General features: G+C 45.8%; 1 protein-coding gene across 2 annotated transcripts in view; it reads left to right on the forward strand.

Annotated features, from left to right (window-relative positions):
- Nucleotides 1–17687, forward strand: part of SURF6 (surfeit 6) — a 29541-nt gene extending 11854 nt beyond the window's left edge. For both annotated transcript variants that reach the window (XM_077465202.1, XM_077465194.1), the window contains exon 5: nucleotides 16857–17687. In XM_077465202.1, the coding sequence (XP_077321328.1) occupies nucleotides 16857–17537 (681 nt within the window). In that variant the 3' untranslated portion in view covers nucleotides 17538–17687. The remainder of the gene's footprint in view (nucleotides 1–16856) is intronic.
- The last annotated feature ends 9404 nt before the right edge of the window (nucleotides 17688–27091 follow it).

The following is a 27091-nucleotide window of genomic DNA, read 5'->3' on the forward strand; positions in this document are numbered from 1 at the left end:
TCTACTATTTCATCGGTGGTCAGGGGGGCCTCCAGAGCCTGCACCTGCATCTCCGAAATTTGAGGGAGGGAAACCTGAGCCAAAAAACGGTCCATCGGGGTGGTGTCATTTGAGACTGTAGTGGTGTATAAGTCCGCAAAAAAATCCCGAAACCTCTCTGTTACCGCAGAAGGGTCCGTGATGATCTCATCACCCTGACCCCGCAAAGAAATAACAACCGGGGGTCTGTCTTCCCTGTGGACCAAATATGCCAGCAACTTACCAGCCCTTTCTCCGGATTCAAAATATTTTTGTTTGGAGAAAAAAAGTTTCTGTCGGGCCTTGTCATGGTGCAGCTGAGAAACCACTCTCGACTGTAATCTAAGGGCATCTGCATTTGCCGTAGACGGGTCATCGACGTAGGTGCGTTCCCTGGAGCTCAGTTCTGCCTCAGCCTCAACAATAACAGTGGCCGAGTCAGCCTTGAGTTTATTAATGCGGGCAGTCAGTACCGATCGGGCGTGTAATTTAAACGTGTCCCACACTGCCGGAACTGATGCCGTGTGGTCATTATTCTCAAAAAACGTTTTCCATTCCGTCTCAATAGTGTCATCATCGGGCAGTAATGTCAGCCAGAACGGATTCAGTCGCCACGCCCGCGGGGGTCTACCTAGGGGTACGTCAAGCACTACAGAGTAGGGGCTGTGGTCCGATAGTAATCTGGGGCAAAACAATACTTCCTTAAGTCTGGGAGTGAGTTGTTTAGAGATTAGTATAAAGTCAATCCGGGAAAGAGAGCCGTGTGTGGGTGAGAAGCATGAATACTCCTTCTTTTGAGGAAATTTGTACCTCCAAGTGTCCACAAGGTGAACAGTAGTTATAAGCCTGGACAGCCTAGTGGACCCAGCTTGCCCCATCAGCAGTTCAGGGGGCTTGAGCCTATCAAGAGAGGGGTTAAGCGTAGTGTTAAAATCCCCCAGCCAGACAACAGGAACCGCCTGGTGTCTGGACATAAGACAGTCCTTCAACCACCAACGTCATGTTAAATGGGGGGGGGGGATGTAGAAAGCCATAATAAGGTAGGGTTCCCCATAGAGTTTAGCATGTAAAAAAACAAACCTGCCCTGTGGGTCAGTAAGAATTTCGCAAAGTTCAAATTGGACAGACTTGGCTACAAGTACCGAAACCCCCCGCGAATGAGACGTGTAGGTGGAGTGAAATGCCCACCCAATCCAAGGGCGTTTGAGGGCCATCTGCAGTCCACCCTCTACATGCGTCTCAACCAGAACCATCACCTCCGCCCTTTGTTTTTTGAGGAACGTGAAGGCTGCCGTGCGCTTAAATTTGTCACGCAGGCCCCTCACGTTCCAGGTAAGAAACCGTATAGACGCCATATGGACACATAGAAAGTAACAAGTGCAGGCAACCCACCGCCACACAGCCCTCCCATAAACACACCCCAAAGCAGTTGTGCTAGGTCAAGCCCGAGCAGGGGCTTCATAGACAGCAGTAGTAAAAGACATTCAGGGAAAGCAACACTTAATTTAGGTACATACTCTAACACATTTATAGTAACTGTCTGCATGGAAACCCCAACCAACTCACCCCCCTCCCCCCACCCTACCCTGCACCAACCCCAACTCGTGCGGGTATATTCCCTGAAAAACCAAACACGTCTGGCTGGGAAAATCTGTTTCATGAAATCAATAAAACAGTTAAGAACATTAAGTCTGAGAGAGGGCTGTGGCCACCGGTACCAGAGGGCAAGGTAAAATAGAACCCCCTGTATAGAGGTACACAGTGTTGAACAAGAAAGAGTGTCTGTTGCTGTCCAGCCCCGGTGACCATCTCCCTCATAGCAAAAAAGAGGCCCAGCAGACAGTGGAGCAGTCTTCCGCTGCACCGTGCAATTAGACCGTAGGTCCAACATGTCTCCCCTTGCTCCGGGAGAAAAAAGAATAAAAAAAGAAAAAGTATAAACCAAAAAAGTTTTGAAACAAAGCAAACAGGAATGTACTGCAGAAAGGATCCCTCATCAGGGACACTAGACAAAAAAGGGAAAAAGTTGATGCATATACGTTGACACCAGCAGCATGTGCATATGTTCCAGATTCAAGAAGTTCAGCAGGTCACACTGCAGTAAGAGTTTAACATACGCTCCGGGTGTAGGCTCCTTGAGCAAAAATAGAACAGCACAAAAAGATCAGGCAATCTGTCAGAGTTCCAGGAGCCCAGGGATGGGATAAGAAAATTGGTAGCTTACATGTCCCAAGGAGTTTCAGGCGGCTCCATCACGAGGCGCCCTGCGTTCCAGCCATGCTATGACCTCTCTGGGTTGTTCAAAGAAGAGCGCCCGGTCCCCTGCCTCCACCCTGAGGCGCGCAGGGAAAAGCATCAAGTATTTCACTTGCTGTGCACGCAATAATCGTTTGGCCTCCATGAAACCCTGCCGGCGTTTCTGGACGTCCGCGGAGAAATCAGGGAATATTGCAACTTTAGTATTGCCCACCGGGATATTACCCTTTTCCCGGGCCATGCGGAGGGCAGCATCTCTGTCCTTATAGTTCAGGAGTTTTGCAATAAAGGTGCGTGGAGGTGCACCCTGAGGTGGAGGCCTGGCAGGCATGCGATGCGCGCGTTCAACCGCCAGCATGGGGGTGAAAGACTCTCTACCATAGGTGCTTATCAGCAATTGCTCCAGAAAAGTTGTGGGGTCCTTACCTTCAGCCCCCTCCGGAAGACCAATCAGTCGGATATTGCATCTGCGTATGCGGTTTTCCATTTCGTCCTGTTTAGTAATCAGGAGGTCTATTTGCTTCTGCATGTGGTCAGTGTCATTTTGCAGAGGTGATAGAGCATCTTCCACATGGCTGATACGGGTCTCAGTGTCTCTCACCCGGTCCCGCAGCTTCTGGAAATCTTGTCTTAATAAAGAAATGTCCATTTGCACCTCCTCAATCTGGGATGCAAGGGACGTGCGGCATAATGTAATTGCTTCAAGTAGCCGGTCTGTGTCTCCCGCCACACGCGGCCCTCCCGGGTCCTCCGCGCCGCCATGTTCCTCCCCCTCCTCACTCACATGTCGGCGGTACTGGGACAGCCGTGCCGCCGCTGATCGCTGAGATTTTGAGGGAGACATATGCTCCGGACTGAAGGGATGCCTGCCAGAAGTATTAAGGTGAGTATCGGTGCTGTGGTGTCACAGGATCAGCGTGGGAAACAGGATTCCTCGGCGGAGCTCCGGAGACACGCGTCCTACTCCATGCAGGTTCAGGCCACGCCCCCAAAAAGTTCTACCTTTTTAGTTATGCTGTAACATTGACCACAGAGAAAAACCTCTCCAGAACAATGGAAACATGAGGGCAAAAGTTTTGGCTGCAGTTGCACTTGCTTTGAAAACTCTGCTCTTGTAAGTCAAGCTTTGCAATGGACTAATGCTGCAATATCGGTCTATCAAACTGCAGCTAATTGAACTATGGAAATTTAATAAGTAGGATCCTGTATTCCAGAACCAAGTTCTGGCGGAATACTTGCAAAGCTTGCCTTCCACTCTAATTTTACTTTCCCCATGACCTAAAATTTCTAGACTGACTCATTTCTGTCCATTTGCTCAGATGCTTATGGCTAAAAAGCCTGGACAGCTAAAGCAAGTGCCGGTTCACACTACAGCAACCTGAAAGTTGCATGACTTTGCCAGGCAACTTGGAGGTAACTTCAGGGAATGCCTGGGTAATCTTCCTGTAATTTCAATCCAATTCACATCAATTAAAGCGGGAGTCCCCCGTTTTTTTTTTTTTTTTTTTTTTTTTTAAAAGCCAGCAGCTACAAATACTGCAGCTGCTGACTTTTAAAATAGTGACACTTACCCGCCCAGCGCGCCCGCGATGTCGTCACCCGAAGCCAATCTCTCGATCGTCTCTCGGGTGCTGCCGCCGCCATCTTGGGTATGGGAATCAGGAAGTGGAGCCTTTCGGCTTCATTTCCCGTTTCCCTACTGCGCATGCGCGAGTCGCGCTGCACAATAAGGATGGTCCCCGCTGTCTCTGGGATCCGTGTGTTTCCCAGCAGGCAGCGGGGGACTTTCGGAAAGGGGCGTAGATTCTGCGGAAAGGGGCGTACCTTCTGCAGAATCTACGCCGGAAGTGGGTGCAGATACCTGTACTGCACAGGTACCTGCACCCCCCTCCCCCCTGAAAGGTGCCAATTGTGGCGCCGGGGGGGGGGAGGATTCCAATGAGCGGAAGGTCCACTTTAGGGTGGACCTCCGCTTTAAGGATCCGACTTGGAGGCACCTTCCTTTGAAATCTATGGGTTCAAGTCGGCTAGAAGTCGCCTTGAAGTTGTACAGGAAACTTTTCTGACATCAGAGCGACTTCAGTAGTATACATTAACACAGCTCTTATTCACTTCAATGGAATTTCTTATGTCCATCGACTTGGGGCGATTTGAGGTCTGACAAGTCGGATCCCAAGTCGCTGTAGTGTTGTAGTGTGAATCGGTACTTGGACACCTCAAATTTTTGTCAGTGAACCAAAAAGATTTATCACATGCATGTTGTATTTATGCGTTCACTATATATATATATATATATATATATATATATATATATATATATATATATATATATTCTATATCAATTTTTTATTTTTTTTTACTTTTGTCTCTAAGGCTGGGTTCATTTGCTGAGGTAGTATGTGCATTCTTAACAGCACCCCACAGTACCTTGCTAATGGACGTACATTGCAACATACCACAACTGTACATTGTTACAAAATATATATAATTTACACCTTTTTTGCTACTTTAGGCAGACCATTTAGATTATTGGGCCATCTTGGTGAAACACACTCTAATGTGCATGCATTGCCACACAGAAGCTGTGTGAACCCAGTCTTGAAGTCCATTCTCAAATATTATCACACATGTTAACTGGTGACAACTGTGGATTACGTTAAAATGAGAGCAGGCAAAGTGCTATTTGAGGAGATGGTTAAAGTGGTTCTAAAGGCAGAACTTTTTTTTTTTTTTTATCCTAATGCATTCTATCCATTAAGATAAAAAAAAACCTGTGTGCAGCAGCCCCCCTAGTACTTACCTGAGCCCCATCTCGATCCAGCGATATGTGAGAGCCTCGGCTGTCTTGGGCTCTTCGTCCTGACTGGTTGAGACAACAGCGGAAGCCATTGGCTCCCACTGCTGTCAGTCGGTGAGCCAATGAGGAGGGAGGGGGTGTGTGACCCAGCCTTGGCTTTGTGTCTATATGGACTGCTTGCTGTGGGGGCAGGAGGGAGGGGCCAAGAGCGCCAGCGAGGACCTGAAAAGAGGACTATCTGTGCTGCTCTGCGAAAAACCACTGCACAGAGCAGGTAAGTATAACATGTTTGTTATTTAAAAAAAATGCAAGACTTTAGTATAGTTTAAATAAGAATTAATCAGAGAATAAGGCTTTTAACCATTAGATGTCCATTTTATGTGATGATTCAAAATTTAAGCAAAGGTAATGTTTTCAATTTGAACATATTGTCTATTGTTGGATAAAACATTTTAGAAGGGGGCGTGGCTTGCCTTGGGATGAAGATGGCTGCTTGACTCCTTAGCTCCGTCTAGCCTGTGGCCTATAACCTGATTACCGGGGAATTCCACCAGCACACTCCGCTCAAACAATGGGCACCTCTTCCCGGAGTCGTTCGACATCCCGCTCCCGCTCTCCAAGAGACCTTAGCACTCGCTCAGCCCCTACTATCCCGGAACTTTTCCGGACCCAAGGAGCAAACATGGCGCTGAACTCTCCCGCCCGTGGCCATGTCGGCATCACACTTACCCCAACGGACACACCGCCGGCGCCAGGACCCGCTCACCCTCCGCTCCATCAACACCCCAGCCTACAAGACCTGAGGGCGGTAGCGGCGGACATAAAAGACACACTTACAGCTGCGATCTCCGACCTCCGCCGAGAACTCCATGACATCGCAGGTCGCGTACACGCGGTGGAAACTCAGGCCTCACAGCACCAACAGGCCATACACAGAACCGACCGTCGTGTTGACACCCACACCATGCAGCTCCGTGATCTTCAACGCCACGTCGAGGATATTGATAATAGAGGCCGCAGGCATAATCTCAGGGTGCGCGGCCTGCCTGAATCCATCGACCAAGAACAATTGATCCCGGCTGTGACTTCTGTATTTAATCAACTCCTGGATAGGCCTCAACAGACTGCTATCGCTATGGAGCGTATACACAGGGCACTGAGGCCCAAGGGCAAAGAAGCGGACCCACCAAGGGATGTAATCTGTCACATCGATGAGTTTGCAATTAAGGAAGAGATTCTCAAACAGGCCCGAGACCGACCAGGATTAACATATGAGGACAACCCTATTAATATCTTTCAAGACTTATCGGCGATAACATTGAGGCACCGACGAGATTTACGCCCGTTATTGGATGTCTTGAGGAACAGGGACATACGTTATCGTTGGCGGTTCCCGTTCGCTTTACAAGCCACACACCTTGGCCGCACCGCCACCCTAAGGGTCCCGGAGGAGCTGGATTCGTTTTGCCGTGTGCTGGACATCCCGTACATAGACCTCCCGAATTGGTATGCGGATTTTCAAATCCCGGTGCGTGGCTACCCAGACCATGAACGCATGGACTTTCAAACATCGAATCCACGGAGACGCAGATCCCCTTCTTTGAGCAGGGCAGGAGGAGGTTCCAGCGTCAGGCACCCGCCACCGAGCCCCTCTGCGGCACCGCTACCGAGAAGGGCACGAAGGGATCGGTAAGCTGGTATACATATCATCCTTTGGAGCAACCCATGTCTAACACTGTTGTTTCCCCAGTTATAGACTGTCGTTACACCACTATGGTTCCGCTTTAAAACTCTCGTATATACCCTCCGTTGTACGCTACTATCTATGTACATGGTTGTCTTTGATCCGATCTTAATGTTACTAACCAGCTCACTTTGCCAAGCTACTCCCACTGAAAGACGCAAGCACGTCTCCTTGAACCTCTTTTCTCAACTGGGTTCCCTCGGATCAAGATCGAACACGTCCCTTTTCACTAAGAAACTCGATCGGACGCTACGACCATCATACACCGTCGGTGCTGCTTTCGGACAGCTTTCCACTGACTTGATCGGAAGGCTACACTTTAGAACCTTCACCTGCGAACGTACTCACGTACGGATGTATGCACGGAACTCTACACCTCCGACCGAAGGAGGTCGTTACGACTTGAACGTTAATCCGAACTTTTGCTCTCCATACCTTACATGGGCGTTCGCACCCTTCCAGCACGACCGACTTCATTATACATGGAAACAGCAGGATCCTTATTCAGCAACGTGGACTGCATCTAAACTCGAAGATATGCCGAAAGGGATAGGACTGTGCTCATGTCCTCGCACTGAAGGGCTCATTTCCAGAATTACGGTAACGCTTTGTAAATGGAGCTTCATCCTGCTTTATTGAGACTAATGATCTAGACAGCATATGTGGTTTTTACCGGCGGGCTCTGCTGTGTCCATCCTCTATTAGCCACGCTAGAGAGGTACGAGGTAGTGATAATTTTATTCCATCCCAAGGGGTTGGACACAACAGACCTCATGTAAGCCTGGGCTTAGTAGTCGCACAGGAGCAACAAGGGTGACAGGCTCATCGCCACCCACTGACATTTCCGGGCTCCTCCATGACGCTCTGTGGGGGCCTTCCCGGAGGTGACAATATTTCTCATAATGATAGAGCTGCCCTCTTCACTGTGATATTTGACGTCTGACCTTCAGTGTTTTCATATTTTAGTCTTTCGTTCTTTTAACCGAGTTATTATCTCAAAGACAAGGGGGATTATACGATGATGTTAACGCATGAGAGTGCAACAGTCCTTTTGGGATTTTGATATTGTTTGTTCATATTTTAGTTAGACATTGGTTCTGGTTTATGTTTTACACCTTATTTTTCAAGCTATTGCTTCACTAAGTAGCTGATAACAAGTCCACGGGCCAGGTCTTTCACACATTGATGTGATCTATGGCCTAGATAATCTATGTCACTAACATCGCTCATAGCGACATACTCAAGAATTAAACTAACTGAGCGGAGGTAATCTATTCCACTGATAGCCCATTACTGTTTCAAGTCGAGGATTCTATCCTATAACGACCTTAGGCATAATTAGCTGGGCTAGCAGAGGTTTACATGACATCCCCTACACTAGCTGATGGTAATCTTTTTTTATCAATTGCTGATCCGGCCGCAGGCTAGACGGATCACAATTGATTTGGATACCGTACCGATTTAGGTATAATTTTCAGTTCTTTGGTACAAACCAACGGAAAAAGTTGACCTTTTGTCACAATACCAATTTTGATAGAATTTCAACTCTATAGGCGCTCCATCTTCGTCCTGGGTTGAGTCAACCCCACTACAGCGGTACCTTTCAGATATACAATAACACTTACCCTACAACACCGCGGACCCTATCTGGCGACTATATATACATAGTCCGGGTGTCCCTTTGAGGATTTCCAAGGACTTTACCACGCCAGTTAAACCTTGGTTGGGTAAACTCCGGTTACTCAACCTCTTCCCTCACCTAGAGTCGACTCGGCTCTCACTGCATCCCCTCTCTCCACATAGACAGAGGAATATCCCAACATGTCTTCTACCCTGAATCCATCAGTCCCCCTCACAGCTAAAATAATTTCACTTAATGTTAAGGGTCTGAATATCCCGGAGAAAAGATCCAAACTCCTCCTCACTATGCACAGGGATAAAGCAGACATCATTTTTCTGCAAGAAACACATTTTAAGACAAACGCAACCCCAAAACTTCGGGATGATAAATACCCTACAGCCTTCCACGCTACTTCCCCTCTCACAAAGTCGAAAGGAGTCTCAATATTGTTTCACAAAAATAGCCCCTTTCAACTCACTGATCAATTAATAGATGAACACGGCAGGTTTATCTTCCTCAAAGGTCAATATGCTGGCACAACAATTACCTTAGTCAACTTATATGCCCCAAACACTCAACAGGTGGCTTTTTTCAAGAAGATAACGACCTTACTAATCTCCTTCCAGGAAGGACTTGTGATCCTGGGAGGAGACTTTAACGCTCCCCTTGTACCCATCCTTGACACATCCACCGGCACGTCCTCTCTTCCATATAGAGCCTTGAAGGCTATCAACTCATCCCTGACTACACTGTTACTCCATGATACTTGGCGTACTTTGAACCCTGACTGTAGAGACTATACCTATTATTCAGCCCCCCATGACAGATATTCACGTATTGACTTTCTATTCTTAACACAAAAAGACTTACCGCTACTACGAAAAGCTTCCATAGACCCAATGGTCATATCGGATCACCACCCAATTTCGATCACCCTACAATTCCCGATAGCCAAATCGCTGACCCCAAGTTGGAGACTTGACTCATCCCTACTCACCGACGCATCCATTCAGGCAGAACTCAATACCCACTTGAAACACTTCTTTACCGAAAACAAAGCTGAAGATACTTCCCCTTTAAATAATTGGGCGGCACATAAGAGTGTAATTAGGGGAATAATGATTGCTCTTAAAGCCAAACGCAACCGCGAAAAAAAGAAGATATATTTAGACCTCACCACTCAAATTAAGAGACTAGAAGCGGCCCACAAACATTCCCAAGCAGTAGCTACACTTACGGAACTTACGGAAGCTAGAGCAAAACTCCTAGAACTGTTAGACACACAAACCAAACGCAAATATGTTCTTTACAAAAAATCTTTTTACGAATATGGCAACAAAACTAGCAAGCTATTGGCCAGAGCACTTCAAATTAGAAGAGCCGCCAATACCATTCATTCTCTGTCCGATGTCAATGGCAGAAAGATGCACAAATCTGAAGAAATAGCTAATCAGTTCGTTAAGTATTATACAAAGCTTTACAATCTAACCCCCCCGACACAGACGGAAGATCAATCGACTTTACGACAAGGAAAAATCAAAGACTTTTTACTTCGCTACAGTCCCGACCCCGTCTCAGATGACACAGCTAGAGATTTAGACTCTCCTTTAACGTCAGAAGAAATCATTATAGCTCTCAAACAGCTCAAACCAGGGAAGAGCCCAGGCCCTGACGGGTTAACAGTAGCCTATTATAAAACGTTTACTGACATCCTGTTACCACATTTTCTGAAGGCTTTCCGCTCACTTGCTGAGCCTATCCCTCCCCCTGTTGAATTTTTACAAGCACATATAGCGGTTATACCGAAACCGGGAAAGGACCCCCTGACAGTAACGAACTATAGACCAATCTCTCTACTGAATGTAGACCTTAAATGGTACGCCAAAGCCCTAGCTAATAGACTTTTACCACTTCTACCCCAACTCATTAGTCCAGATCAAGTCGGATTTATTCCGGGAAGAGAAGCTAGGGATAACACCCTTAAAGCCCTGAATGTAGGTCACTGGCTATCAATTTCTAAGACACCTGGGTTCATGCTATCGCTGGATGCGGAGAAGGCGTTCGACAGAGTGGCCTGGGACTATATGTCTGAGGTACTGAAGGCTATACATATCCCGCCTCGCTTATTGAATTCAATTCTAGCTCTTTACTCTGTCCCCACAGCAAAGGTGAAAGTAAATGGCCATCTGTCGGACGCCTTCTCCATATCGAATGGTACACGTCAGGGATGCCCTCTATCCCCCTTGATGTTTGTCTTGACACTAGAACCCCTATTAAGACGGCTCAGAGCTAACACAGACATTAGAGGAATCGACATTAAAAATCACACATACAAGGTCGCAGCGTTTGCGGACGATATTCTCCTCTTCCTCTCCGCCCCACTGACGTCCATCCCCAACTTGTTACAAGACTTCTCGGACTTTAAAACGCTTTCTAACTTACAGATCAACTTTGACAAATCTAGCGCCTTGAATATATCATTGCCTGCCTCGCTGTGTTCGATATGCCGTACTAACTTTTCGTTCAAATGGAAAGAAACTGCAATTACTTACTTGGGAATCCAACTCCCAGCCTCTCTATCAAACCTATACTCCTTAAATTATACCCCGTTGATACAGAAGATCGGGGCAGATCTTCAGAAGTGGTCCCCGGAAAAATTTTCTTGGTTCGGTAGAATAGCAATAATCAAAATGAACATTCTCCCACGAATTTTATACTTATTGCAGACTATCCCTATAAAACTTCCTTCTACATTCTTCTCCACATATCGCAAGTTATGTACACAATTTGTCTGGAACAAACATCGTTCACGCCTAAATTTCCCCAAACTTACTTTACCTAAATTGAAGGGGGGTACAGGCCTCCCAGATATTCACAAATACCAGGTGGCCTGCCACCTTACCAGGATTATCGATTGGCATATACATGCCCCGTTCAAGGATTGGGTTCGTCTCGAACAGGCTATGTCCCCTAACCCATTAACCTCTCTCCCATGGCTAGATCATACCTATCAAAAGCGAACATTTAAGTCCCACCCTTTGATAGCTCCAACACTACACTCTTTCCACTGGGCGAACACCCACCACCACATCTCTTCTACAAAAGGTCCAATGACCCCTCTTCGCGGCAATCCAGATTTCCCACCAGGTAACCTCCCATCCTTCCCTACACTAAGGTGGCCATATAAGACGGTCAGAGCGACACATTTCTTCCACGATAATGTTATCCTCTCCAGGGAGGATTTGGCATCTCTCGTAGAGCAAGAAACCTTTCCATTATGGGCATATCTACAGATCCACCATTTTCTACTTAATCATACAATCAGACCACAATGGTCCAGAGCTTTGACTGCCTTTGAAGAATTATGCAATCAGGAAGAACCCCAACGCCACTTAATCTCGCACACATATTCACTGCTGTTTCAAGACAGCGCGAAGCACAACCTCCATATACAGCAAAAATGGTCCACTGACCTTCAAATAGAAGTTTCTGAAAATGATTGGGATCGTATATATAGATGTGTCCATAAGGGTTCGGTTAATGCCAACACGCAAGAGACTGCCTTTAAAATAGCTTCCAGGTGGTACCTTACGCCACACAAACTTCACATAATTGACCCCTCCATCTCCCAGAAATGTTGGAGATGCAACACGGATACTGGAACCTTTTTGCATATTTGGTGGTCATGCCCGGCCATACAGACTTATTGGTCGGAAATACATAAAACAATAGAGGAAGTCACGACTTACCATTTAGAATACACTCCGGCACAATTTTTGCTGCATCACTCAGACCACTCAAATAGTTCCTACCTTAAATCTCTAGCCATGCACATGATCAATGCTGCCAGGGCTTGCATTCCACGGAAATGGCGCACCCCTGACACCCCCCTACTCAAGGATTGGCTTCAATGTATTAACAATGTAATGACTATGGAGGACTTAATACACCAGGCCAATGATACCCCTGCAAAGTTCACAACTACATGGGCCTGTTGGATTCACTTTCAGACCTCTGACAAATACAAAAGTCTTATGCAGACTTGAGAGCTAGGAATGAGGCCAGGACCTCTCTCATAGGAATTTAACCCCTGGAAATGAAATTACTTATTGTAATACAGCATATAACCTCTTAGACTCCCAGGATTCAGAAGTCTACAAAACCCCTTATGTATTTTGCTAAATATTCATGTTGATATATTATACACACACTTTCCAATAGTTATTCGCATGAATCACTTTATTCCTCTGTCTATATTCTTAACGATTAATCTGCCTTGGCAGGGATGCTCAAATCACACTTAACATCCTCAGAGACTCGATTAAACACCTATGATCTACAGGAAGCAAGCTAGTTACCTTATATATGTCACATGGTATATTTTTATTTGCTAATACACCCCTTTATAATCACACAGAACGTTTTGTTGTCTACTATTATATCCTGTCTTTCATTTAAGGCGCTTGAGTTCGCTTACAAATTGTAACAAATGCCATTGATTCAATTGTTTTTTCTTCTTTTTTTTGTTCTTTATTGATTCCTGTTGATTTTGCACTGTTCATACTTTCTGTATTGTGAATTGCATCTTCAATAAAATGTCTTTAAAAAAAAAAAAAAAAAAAAACATTTTAGAAAAGTATTGAGATAAATTGGGGAACTTCCTTCAAGTCTATGGCCACGCTGTGTACATTGTTACTGTGGCATTGTTACTGTGGGCATGGGTGAGCGGTGCGCCGTGACTGGCCGATCAATCATCTGGGACCTGTGATTGTCCCAGAGGATTGCTGAGATGGAGAGGTGCTCTCCCTTCCGGTGCCATGTTGCGCTGGGAGAAAGTGCCACTCGCGGAATATCGCTTTGTCTTGCAGGGTGTATTTATTTATTTATTTATTTCAGAGGCTTTACTTCCTCTTTCAAGAGCAGTGGGTCTGATGACCTCTTGCTTTCCCGCAGGTCCATGGGCAAGATTTAATCAACGCCCATAGCTGTATCTGCTAAGGAGCTAGGACGGAGATGCAAGTTCTCTGGAATCAAGGGTCTTGTTACCCTCCAGGGTAAAAAGAAGCTTGTGGTAGTGGAGGACGCACCTGCACCTAACGAGGTCTACTATGGTCCATTCCTATATCCCAGAGGATCACAACGGGTGCCAGTCCCTGGGGAAGGGGAGCCCACCTCAGCAACACAATGGCACAGGGAGAATGGTCCTCAATGGAAGCAAGAGTTTCATCGAATCAGAGAGGATCACAACGGGTGCCAGTTCCTGGGGAAGGGGAGCCCACCTCAGCAGCACAATGGCACAGGGAGAATGGTCCTTAATGGAAGCAAGAGCTTCATTGAATCGGAGAGCTTTGCAGACCATTCAGATGAAAATCAGGGGTCACAATCTTCTCCCAGATTCTATCCGACAATATTGCTATGGTTGCGTACCTCAAACAGGGAGGTACGAGGACACAGATGCTTCAATCTATCGCCCAGGAGATTTTATCATGGGCAAAAGGGAATCTAGCCTCAATTACAGCAATGCGCCTGAAGGGGACACATAACTTTCTGGAAGATTCTCAGCCGCTACCGGGTATGTTGAGACAATCGGTCCTTTCACCCCGAATGTTTGCGGGTCTCACCGACAGATTGGGATACCCCGAAGTGGACCTGTTCGCAGAGCAGAACAATCGCAAGACACGGAATTTCTTTTCTCTGAACCCAGTGGAGTTTTTTTAAGAGGGTGTTGACAAAGATCTTTCAGTTAGTACCTTAAAGGTACAGGCGGCAGCTATCCGTGTTTTTCTCCAATTTTCTGTCTTGGAAAATCCCACTATAACTAGATTCTTCAAATCAATTTCTAGGTCCAGACCAGTAGTGGTTAGAAGTTGTCCAACCTGGGACCTATCCCTGGTGCTTCAAACTCTGGTAGAATTCCCTTTTGAGCCCCTAGAGCAGGGATCTCATACTGGTGGCCCTCCAGCTGTTGTGAAACTACAAGTCCCATCATGCCTCTGCCTGTAGTCATGCTTGTAACTGTCAACCTTGCAATGCCTCATGGGACTTGTAGTTTTGTAACAGCTGGAGGGCCACCAGTTTGAGACTCCTGCCCTAGAGGATATTTCAGTTAAGTTACTTGCCTTCTAAAAACGATTTTTCTTGTGGCAATTGTCTCAGCTCGTAGGGTAAGTGAGTTACAGGCCCTATCAGTGAGGGAGCCTTTCCTCACAATTTTCGAGGATCTGGTTGTTTTGAAAACTGATCCAGGATTTCTGCCTAAAATGGCCAGTACATTCCAAAGATCCCAGTATGTTGTACTACTAACCTTTTTGTAGTTCGCCAAATGGCAACCATGAAAGAAAATAGTTTTTTTTTTCTACCTTGAGGTCACCAAGACCTTTAGAAAAACAGACACCTTGTTTGTCCTCTTTTCAGGAGCACACTAGGTAAAGAGTACACCTAAAGCCACCTTGGCTAGATGAATAAAGCAAGCTATTTCTGAAACTTACAAAATTGGGGAAGTTCCTTTTGTCACTGCGCACTCAAAAAGATCTCTGTCTGCATCTTGGGCTGAGAGGGCAGGACCCTCACCGGAACAAATGTGCAGGGCTGCCACATGGTCTAGTTTTTCGACCTTCATTAAACATTATCTCCTGGATCTCCTATCTGCGGAGGAGCTGGCATTTGGTCGTAAGGTCCTTCAGGCAGTTGTCCCTCCCTTAGACTGGTATGTTCTGGCTCATCGTCTCATGGGCTGTCCTGGAAGACGTTTAGAGAAAAGCTGAGTTCGATTTACCCGGTAACTCCTTTTCTGAGCATCTTCCAGGACAGCCGAATTCCCACCCGGTTTTGTGTTGAAGTTATGTGCATTATGCATATGTTTTACAGGGACATCCTACAGCTCTAGAGAATACTGATATGGGGCCTGGTGGACCACCCTTTTTTATCTGGTGTGGGGGTTAACGTGTTTCCTGTCCTGGTAGGAGGAGCTGTAGGTCTCATGGGCTGTCCTGGAAGACTCTCAGAAAGGGAGTTCCCGGGAAGTCTTAACTCAGCTTTTCTTTTATTTTCACCTGCTGATCTGGCCAGTGACGCACTTCCTGTCTTTAGGAGCAACGAAGACACCTTTGGACAGTGACATTGGAAGAGGTTAGCGTTACAAGCACTTAGCAAATGTAGATAAACTTAACTTAGTCTTCAGCTAAAACTTTTTAAGCTGTTACAGAAAGGGGCGTTTTTTTGTTTCTTTTAAAGGTTTATACAAATGTATAAAATACTGGCCGTTGTAAGTACCCCTGTCAGTGTTAAATGACCGTGGAACAGAAAGTGATGTCACCGGTGTCTGGACCTAGGTAGGGCTGGAATCTTGTCCATCAGGGCTGCAGTGATGAAAGGCTACGCGCTCTGAGCTGACTGCTCCTTCTTTTGGCATCCGCCGGTGATATCGCTTCCTGTTACCACGGTCCATGCTGGTCTGTGTGGAGCTGCTTGGTTCCTTTGCTGATGGAAAAACACTGTGATCCATTCCAGCCAGCTGCTCAATCCTTTCCAGCTATCCGGCACAGCGATGGGACCCACAGAGCCATGTAGAATGCCGGGACTGCACTTTACTTTGACGAGCATGCATCTTCTATCATCTTGTAAGAGTTTTTAATCTTATCCTATTAAAGTCATCATTTTAATGCTACACTCAGGTTGGCACCTCCCCTCCCTGTTTTTTCCTTACATGTCTTGCAGAGTTCTGGACACACTTTGAAGGATGGCTGCCTTCCTTTTTAACCCTTAATACCCCTTTTTTATGGATACATAACCATCCAGCTATTACAGCCACAGACTATACCCCTAAGTATTACTCCATCTGGGGTGCCAGATAAACCCTGACTATACTGCTTAACTGTTGGTGTTAAATGTTTTTCTTCCAGTCGTCTAACTGCCACTTTGCTGGACAGCTTGGTCTGTTAATGGAAGTTGAAAAATAACAGACTTGCTGGCTGGATTACCAGGTGAAAATAGGAAATAAATCTAAAAATGCAGCCACCACATCTAATTGGTAACCTGCAATATTTTTTGAGTTTACTTTAAAATAACTCATCCATCATAGTTAAATGAGCACGCTGGGTGCAATAAATGTGGCCCAGAGTCTTTTCTACCATAAGCTAAACTGAGATTTTTGTCTGATTAGTGTCCTTTAGGGGCAATATATGATGAGCTTTGCACATCACAGCCTTTTGGCTGTAGCTGTGGACACTGAGGAAACCGCACAGGGATGTAGAGCCTAATTTTTAGTAGGATAGCAGGAGGTATGAGGCTGGATGTTTCTATAACGGCACCGTAATAAGTTATCATAGTCAAGTTGCTTAGTCTCTTATTCTTTCTATATATAGAACCCTTCTACCTACTGATGGCAATTATCTATCTAATCTAACTTTATTTTTCTACAGTTTTCCAACAAATCTCTTTCAGTAGATGAAATTGAAAGAAGACGCCAGAGGAGGAAACATGAGAGAGAAAGGAAGAAGAGAAAAAGGAAGGAGCTGAAACTTAAAGCTTTGCAGGAGACAGAAGAAGGTGAAGCCGCTAAAGTGGAGCAGACTGTAGAAAAACATGTAGAAGAGACGCATCAGGTCCCGCTAGTTTTCAACAAGGTGGAAGTCCATGACGAACCTCTCAATAAAATCTTGCAGAAAAAAGAGAAAAAAGAAAGGGTGAAGGGGCAAATAACGCCCATGACTGGCAAAAACTACAAACAGCTGCTGAGCCGCCTAGAGGCGCAAAAGAGTAAGTTGGAAGAACTAAGGGCCAAAGACCAGGCGAAAGCCAATGAGTATGAATCTAAAATTAAATGGACTAATGTGTTGTATAAAGCTGAAGGATTGAAGATCAAAGATGATGAAGGGATGTTAAAAACTGCCCTGAAGCGCAAGGAAAAGAAACGGGAGCAGAGGAAGAAGCGCTGGGACAATCGAATGCTGCAGACTACGGAGAGAATGCAACAGCGGCAGGACAAGAGGAAACGCAACATCAAAAAGAAGAAAATGGCCAAGGTAGAGAAGAAGAAAAGCAGAGCACGCAAGAAAGGGCGCATCATGCCCGAGGACTTGGCCAAATCTAATGTCAAGTGATTTTTCTATTACAAAGGTTTTATAATGTCTTGTGTGTAAATAGTCCATGCTTTGTATGTGAGAGCACTGATAGTCCAGAAAATTGGATTTTATTATGAAACGTGACTCTGTAAAGCAAGCCCTGTTTTGAAAATAAACGGAATTCCGGAAGTCTTTTGTGTGTAGAATAGCTACTTACAGTATACCTGTGTCTTTAACATATCAAATCTTTAGCGTATACAACGTAAAGTGATTATAAAGGTAAATATTATTATTATTATTTTTTTATACTTACCTGCTCTGTGCAATGGAATTGCACAGAGTGGGAGCGAACAAATATTTTTGGGTCCCTGGTGGCTCCTCCCCTCTGTCCAGTGCTCGCACCCGAGCCCCGCTGCATTGGCACAGACAGCAAGACTCGGCTCTGCTCCCTCGTCACTGGCTTTGATAGCACTGAGAACCAATGTCTCCCAGTGCCCCAGCAAAGCCAGTGAGACCTGGAAGTGAGGACAGAGAAGAGTGGTAAATGTGCACGGCGCTGGATCAAATGAGGGCTCAGGTAAGTAAAAAGGGGTAGAGGGGGTGCTGACACCTAAATTTTTTTTACCTTAACCACTTCAGCTCCGGACCAATAAACACCTTAAGGACCAGAGGTCTTTTTCCAATTTCGCACTATGCTGCTTTAACTGGTAATTGCGCGGTCATGCAATATTGCACCCAAACGAAATTTGCGCCCTTTTCTTCCCACAAATAGAGCTTTCTTTTGATGGTATTTGATTGCCTCTGCGATTTTTTTTTTTTTTTTTTTTTTTTTTTTTTTTTTTTTGCGATATAAATGGAAAAAGAGCGAAAATTTTGAAAAAAAAAGATATTTTCTTCTTTTTGTTATAAGAAAAATCGAATAAACTAAATTTTAGTCATACATTGAGGGCAAAATGTATTCAGCCACATGTCTTTAGTAAAAAAAATGTCAATAAGCGTATATTTTTTGGTTTGCGCAAAAGTTATAGCGTCTACAAACTAGAGTACATTTTCTGGAATTTACACAGCTTTTAATTTATGACTGCCTATCTCATTTCTTGAGGTGCTAAAATGGCAGGGCAGTACAAACCCCCCCCCAAATGACCCCATTTTGGAAAGTAGACACCCCAAGGAAATTGCTGATGGGTATGTTGAGCCCATTGAATATTTATTTTTTTTGTCCTAAGGGATTGAATAATGACAAAAAAATAAAAATTTTTACAAAACATTGTCACTAAATGATATATTGCTCACACATGCCATGGTTATATGTGGAATTGCACCCCAAAATATATTCCGCTACTTCTCCCGAGTATGGGGATACCACATGTGTGGGACTTTTTGGGAGTCTAGTCGCGCACGGCACCCCGAAAACCAATCACCATCTTCAGGATTTCTAAGGGTGCAAATTTTTGATTTAACTCCACTACCTATCACAGTTTCGAAGGCCATAAAATGCCAAAATAGCACAAAACCCCCCCAAATGACCCCATTTTGGAAAGAAGACACCCCAAGCTATTTACTGAGAGGCATGTTGAGTCCATGGAATATTTTATATTTTGCCAAAAGTTGCGGGAATATTACAAACTTTTTTTTTTTGCACAAAGTTGTCACTAAATGATATATTGCTCACACATGCTATGGGCAGAAGTCAAATTACACCCCAAAATAAATTCTGCTGCTTCTCCCGAGTACGGGGATACCACATGTGGGGGACTTTTTGGGAGCCTAGCCACGTACGGGACCCCGAAAACCAAGCACTGCCTTCCGGATTTAAATATAAAATGCTACCAAAAAACTGTTAGCGATCGCAGGGATCAGGCCTGACTCTGCGATCGCTGCAGTTATGTGTTTAGTGTTTTGTAAGTGACAGTGATCGATACTGCACTTGGGTGGGCTGGGCAGAGGGGCAAAACGCAGGTGCTAGCAGGTATCTGGGCTGATCCCGCTAACAATGCGTTTTTTTGGAACCCTAAACTGCTGGGGATGCTAGTATAGATCTGATCAGATCAGATATTGATCTGTTCAGATTCTATACCACTACGGGAGGTGTATGCTTTGCGCGTGGGTGTTAGCGGTACTGGCACTAACCTAGCGCTGCCTGGGGCGACGCAGACCCTGACCCTAAAACCTAATTGATATCACCCGCCGGGTGATCAGGGGGTTAAACCTTTATTGGGTAATAAATGGTGGGTGCCCTGATGCTATAAAAAGCAAACTAACCAGAGTCACCCGTAACACTTATACGGTGATCAGTGGTGAAAGGGTTAACTAGGGGCAATCAGGGGGTTCAAATTTTTATTAGGTAGTATATGGGGGTCCCTGGCGCTATATAAAAACCTGACGGGGAACCTAAATAACGAACTGGCTAACCAGCGTCACCAGTGACACTTATACTGTGATCGCTGGTGAAAGGGTTAACTAGGGGCAATCAGGGGGTTAAAACCATTATTGGGTAGTATATCGGGGTACCTAGCGCTATAAAAACCTGGCGGTGAACCTAAAAAAATAACTAGCTACCTAGCGACTGTAGCGACACTGATGCAGCGATCAGAAAAATGATCGCTTAGTGACAGTGGCAAAAGGGGGTGAAAGGGTTAACTAGGGGCAATCAGGATGTTAAAACCATTATTGGGTAGTATATCGGGGTACCTAGCGATATAAAAACCTGGCGGTGAACCTAAAAAAATAACTAGCTACCTAGCGACACTGATGCAGCGATCAGAAAAATTATCGCTTAGTGACACTGGCAAAAGGGGGTGAAAGGGTTAACTCTAGGGGCAATCAGGGGGTTAAATCTTTATTGGGGGGTGGTAGGGGGCTACCCTGGACCTAACACTAACTGCCCTGACAGTTTTTACTTTTACAACTGACACTGAATGCATTGATCAGTAAAGAAATGATCAATGCAATCAGTGACACTGTGACTGGGGGGGGGGGGGGGCGATCAGGGGGGGGTTTGTGTACCTATGTGTCAGTGTAGTGTTTTGGTGCACTTACTTTGTGTCTTCTCCTCGTAGTCCAGTCAAAAAGACCGCCCCGAGGAGAATGACATCACTTCCTCCTTCATGTGTAAACAATACACAGTGGGAGGAAGTTCGTCATTGGCCAGGAGCGATCGAGAGGGGGTGGCCAGAAACCAACGGCCATCCCCTCATCATGGATCGCTCCCGGAGGGAAACGGACCACTGTAGCCAGCGGGAGGGGGTCCGATCGGACCCCCCACCCGCTGGAAGGCAGGCACGTACATCTACGTGCTTGTGACTGCCTGTGCCATTCTGATGACGTAGAATGGCAATACGGCGGTCCTTAAGTGGTTAAAGTAAGGAATTCATTAAAGCGGAGTTCCACCCAAAAATGGAACTTCCACTTTAAGTGCTGGTGGCCCCCTGACATGCCACATTTGGTATGTCATTTTTTTGGGGGGGAGGAGCAGGTATCCTGTTTGTGTGTTTTTTTTTTTTGGCTCCCAGCTCCCACTTCTTCCCCTGGCGCCAGAAGGAAGATCATATCTCCCTCCCCTGCAATCTTCTGAGACACGTCACAGGTCCCAGAAGATTGCCCAGCCATTCACAGCACGGCATGCACAGTGTGCACCCGGCTATTAAGCCACAGTAAGAATGCCGACTCCGTGAAGAGGAGCGGGGCTTCATGCACCCACATCGCTTGACCGCGGGACGGGTGAGTGTCTGATTATTAAGAGTCAGCAGCTACAAAAAGTGTAGCTGCTGACTTTTATATGGGTGGAACTCCGCTTTAAGGTAAAAATATGTTAAGAGCCCTTTCACACTGGGGCGGGCCATCGGCGATAAAGGGGCGTTATTTTTAGCGCCGCTTTACCATCGTTTTAGCAGCGTTATTTGGCCACTAGCTGGGTGCTTTTAACCCCCGCTAGAAGCCTGCAAAAAGGGTTAAAACCGCCCTCAAAGTGCCACTGCAGCGGCAGTCTGACGGCGCTGCCACATTGTTTTCAATGGGCAGGGCAGCTTTAGGAGCAGTGTATACACCGCTTCTACAGCGCTGCAAAAATCTGGCTTGCAGGACTTTTTTTATTTTTTTTTTACCTTTCTGCAAGTGCACCGCTCCAGTCAGGCTTTCACACTGGAGAGACAGGAGAGGCTCTTTACAGGCGCTATTTTTAGCGCCTGTAAAGCACCTCAGTGTGAAAGGGGTCTTGAGCTTTACATCCACTTTGATTAAAAAATAAAATAAAACAAAATAACATAAGCTGTATCAATAATCCCAATTATTGATACACACAACCGGTGTCTGTGAGGTCCAGGGGCGTGTAGAGGAGGGAGCGGAGCTCTACAAGTGGGATCTGTGAAAGTGTCAGCACCAGGGGTGAGCGGTGCTGGCGGTCTCTTCTCCCAGTCTCCGCCTGGTGGGTTATTGGCCATAATGAATAGTTTCCTTTTGATGTTGGGTGCCTCAGCAAGACCTTGTTTGAGATGGTTGCAAAACCGACTGCTTCTGGAATGGTAAGATGAGCTGTGGTATGGGGAGACCGTTAAGCCTCGTACACACTGTTTGATCGGCATATGACCGAGCATCTGATTTTTAAAATTTTTTATTTTTTTTTGTCAAAAGCGCACGTGCAGGAATTTGTCCAGCACACGATCCACAAATTGTTCTTTCGAGAAATGCGAACGTAGTGACGAACTACGGAAGTATTAAAGAGGATGTTCATTTCTCGAGCCCAACCTCTGGGCCCCCTCTGCTAATTTCATGTTAGTAAAAGTTTGGTGAGCGTTGAGTGGCGATTTTCAGATTGTTCCTGATCTTCAAATGATAGTTTGGGAGTAGGCAGTTAAATTAACCATTTGCCGACCGCAGCATGCCAATATAAGTCGGCAGAATGGCACAGGTAGTGCAAATGGGCATACCTGTACGTCCCTTGCTCCCGCGGGCAGGGTCCCCCCCCCCCATACTTGCGGCAGTCAGATTTGTTACAGAACCAATCAATCCTGCTGATCGGTTCTGGCGAATGAAAATGCTTCCCCTGCCTCAAAGTGTCATGTTTTTTCTTAAAATTGTGACAGCTAGCGGGAAGGGACAAGATCCCCGCTAGCTGTCAGGTCAGGGGTAGACCATTCGTAACATGTTACACCTTCAATATCAGTGTTACATGTTACAAAAGATTAACTTGTTCTTTAACCACTTGCTTACTGGGCACTTAAACCCCCCTCAGTCCCAGACCAATTTTCAGCTTTCAGTGCTATCACATTTTGAATGACAATTACTCAGTCATGCAACACTGTAACCAAATGATTTTTTTGTACTTTCATACCAATAGAGCTTTCTTTTGGTGGTATTTGATCACCTCTCGTTTTTTTATTTTCTGCGCTATAAATGAAAAAAGACCGAAAATTTTGAAAAAAAAAAGAATTTTTCTTAGTTTCTGTGACAAAATTTAGCAAATTAGCAATTTTTCTTCATAAATTTTGGCCACAATTTATACTACTACACATCTTTGGTAAAAATAACCCAAATTTTTGCATATTATATGATCTGTGTGAAATTTATAGAGTCTACAAGCTTATGGTGCAAATCATAAAGATTTGCAAAAAAAGATCACATCTGATGTACTAAGGCCTATCTCCATTCTTGAGACCCTAACAAGCCAGTAAAGTACAAATGCCCCCCAAATGACCCCTTTTTGGAAAGTAGACATTCCAATGTATTTAGTAAGAGGCATGGTTAGTTATTTTAAGTTGTCATTTTTTCCCACAATTCTTTGCAAAATTACGATTTTTTTTTTTTTTCCCCACAAAATTTTCATTGTAATAGCTTATTTCTCCCACACGGAATGTGCATACCACAAATAACACCCCAAAATACATTCTGCTACTCCTCCTGAGTATAACGATACCACATGTGTGAGACTTTTACACAGCCTGACCACATACAGAGGCCTAATTTTGAAGTAGCACCTTCAGGCATTCTACGAGCATAAATTACACATTTAATTTCTCAACCACCTATTACAGTTTTGAAGGCCCTGGAACACCAGGGCAATGGAAACGTCCAGAAAATGACCCCATTTTGGAAAGCTAACACCCCAACGTATAATCTATGAGGCATAATGAGTCTTTTCAATGGTTCATTTTTTTCCAGAAGTTTTCGGAAAATGTGGAAAAAAATGAAAACGCATTTTTTTTTTACACAAAGTTGTCCGTTTATAAGATATTTCCAACGCATAGCATTTACATAGCAAAAATAACACCCCAAAATACGTTCTACTACTCCTCCTGAGTATAACGATACCACATGTGTGAGACGTTTACACAGCCTGACCACATACAGAGGCGTAACATGCAAGAAACACCGTCGGCGTTCCAGGGACACATAGCCTGCACATACCAAGAAATACACCCCCAAATACATTATGCTGAGCAAAGGGTAAAGAAAAGATCACCTGTGGTTTTAGAAGCGCAGTTGTCCACAGGAGGATATCACTGGTCCAGGCAGCAGGCAGGGACTTGGTCAGCAACAGCGAACACAGTTTTTTAGGCAGCAGGCAGGGATACTGTCCATATTACAGTCCAGGGTCAGTGCAGAGATGTCAGCAGTGCCAAAAATATTGGTCCTGGTAGTAGGCAGGTCCTTGTGGTGTGGTCAGTGCGGCATGATGGCAGTAAGTCCTACAGGCAGCAGACAGAAGTAGAGCCTCGTTCAGGACAGAATGGGGATAGGGGTAGAGGCTTCTCCCTCCCAAATCTCTTTGAAGCCTCCGAGTCTCCAGACCCTAATCTAGGAATAAGAAAACAAAGAAAATTGTTTTCTTCTTCCAGAAAAACTATACTGGAGCCCCTCACATATGTGAGACCCCGTGTTGAATCCCACTAGTCCAGTTGCAGAATACAAGATCAGTCCAAGAGGCAGGCAAATATCGTGGTCAAACAGTCCAAGGTCAGTTCCAGATCAGGCAGAGATATGTACAGAATCGTTAGACAGAAGCATGGTCGAATAACAGTCCAGGGTCAGTTCCAGATCAGGCAGAGGTATGTACAGAATCGTTAGGCAGAAGCATGGTCGAATAACAGTCCAGGGTCAGTTCCAGATCAGGCAGCGGTATGTACAGAATCGGCAGGCATAAGAGTGGTCAAATAACAAGCCAGGGTCAGTTACAGAGCAGGCAGTGGCATAAGGGGTGTGAAGGTGTATGAAGGCAGGAACTGAGGATTATGTTTACCATACTTCACTAAAAATGTATTGAAGTATGGTAACGCCGAACACAGTCACCTATACAGAGGCCTGGTTGGGAAGGACATTGTGCACAATAATAAGATGTGTCTCTTCTGACTCCTGCTCTGGTACACACCTTACATCTTTTTTGGCGTCTTTTGCCTGTTGGTTTGGGGGGGATTTTATCCGGAAAGTGGCGCTCGGAGAGTCGACTAACAACGTCTGATCTGATATTTTCTGGTGGGCCGTTTGGGAAAATAAGGGCAGTGAAAACTTCCTCCTGGTAGCCAAAGAAACGTTTGGGGTTTTGGGTGGCGTTGCGGTAAATGACATATGAATTATAAATGGCCAATTGAAAAAAATAAATTGCTACTTTTTTGTACCAATGGTATGTCCGTCTTGTGACCAGATATGGTTCCATCATTTGGTCGTTGAAGTCGACTCCCCCCATGAACAAATTATATTCGGAAATGCATTTGGGTTTCTTTACGGGGCCATTCCTTCTGGGGATTTCCACGAAGGTATCGTTGTGGATAGAAGATAACATGTATACATCCCTTCTGTCCCTCCACTTCACTGCCAGAACCTCCTTGTTTCTTAGACTTGCGGTTTCTCCTTTCCGCAGCTTCTTGTTCACCAGACTTTGAGGAAAGCCCTTCCGATTCTTTTTTACAGTGCCACATGCTGGCATCTTCTTCCGGTGAAGGTTGTGGAACAGGGGCAGAGATGTGTAGAAGTTATCTACATAGAGGTGGTAGCCTTTATCCAGTAGGGGGTATATGAGGTCCCAAACAATTTTTCCGCTGGATCCCAAGTAGTCCGGACAATTAGGGGGCTGTAGCTGGGTGTCCTTCCCTTCGTACACCTTGAATGAATATGTGTACCCTGTGGCTCGGTCACATAATTTGTAGACCTTCACCCCATAGCGGGCCCTTTTGCTGGGCATAAATTGCTTCATTCTAAGCCTGCCACTAAATTTAATAAGGGACTCATCCACACATATGTGTTGGTCCGGGGTAAACAATTTGGGGAATATTTCTGAAAAATAATTTAGTATTGGTCGAATTTTGTAAAGGCGGTCATATTTTGGATCATTTCGTGGAAGGCACTGGGAATTGTCACTGAAATGTAAGAACCTCAGGATGATCTGATATCTGGTTCTGGGCATTACCGCGGAGAAGAGCGGTGAGTGGTGGAGGGGGTGGGTTGACCAGTAGGTACGTAATTGATTTTTTTTGTTGAGTCCCATATTAAATGTGAGGCCTAAAAAAAGCTTGAACTCCTCCACCGTTAGGTCTCTCCATTCGTAGGGACGGGCATAATAGGAGGTCGGATTTTGAAAAATAAATTGTTGTGCATACAGGTTGCGCTGGGCCACAATTGACGCCAACATGTCCTCCGTAAAAATTAAATTAATAAAATCTATAGGGCTAAAATTCTCCGTGTCCACCTGGACTCCTGGCTGGGCGGTGAAAGGGGGAACATTGGCCTCTCCTGAATTAGGAGGAAGCCACAAGGGGTTCTGAAGGGCATAGGGAAGGCCAGCATGGCTCCTAACCCTTTGGGGCTGAGATGACACCCCACTGGTACTTGGCCTTTCTTGCTGGGGCACTGCGGTGCTGGTGGACGGCATTGCGGTGCTGGTGGATGGCACTGCGGTGCTGGTGGACGGCACTGCGGTGCTGGTGGACGGCACTGCGGTGCTGGTGGACGGCACTTCGGTGCTGGTGGACGGCACTGCCTCACTAGAACGCCTTCGCTTGATGGGCCGGATATCTTCCTCCTCGGATTCAGTCAGTGTTTCACTGCTGAGGACTGGCTCATAATTTACGTCGGCTTCAGAATCTGAATCCGAAAAGGAATCTGAAGAGGAGAGCTCCCTCGTTGCTCTCGTCGGCCGTGGAAATAATTTGGTACGCCTCCTCAGTGGAAAAGACACGTTTAGCCATGGTAGCACTGATGGGCACTGATGAGGTGGCACAGATGGGCACTTTTGAGGTGGCACAGATGGGCGCTTTTGAGGTGGCACAAATGGGCACTGATGGGTCGGCACAGATGTGCACTGATTTATTGCACAGATGTGCAGATTTATTGCACGGATGTGCACTGCTGAGGCGGCAGATGGGCACTGCTGAGGCGGCACAGATGGGCACTGCTGAGGCGGCACAGATGGGCACTGCTGAGGCGGCACAGATGGGCACTGCTGAGGCGGCACAGATGGGCACTGCTGAGGCGGCAGATGGGCACTGATGGGTCGGCACAGATGTGCACTGATTTATTGCACGGATGTGCACTGATGAGGCGGCAGATGGGCACTGCTGAGGCGGCAGATGGGCACTGCTGAGGCAGCAGATGGGCACTGCTGA

Source organism: Lithobates pipiens, unplaced genomic scaffold, assembly GCF_037356315.1.
Source record: "Lithobates pipiens isolate NorthernLeopardFrog02 unplaced genomic scaffold, aLitPip1_a1.2 Scaffold_1, whole genome shotgun sequence".
Taxonomy (NCBI): Eukaryota; Metazoa; Chordata; class Amphibia; order Anura; family Ranidae; genus Lithobates; species Lithobates pipiens.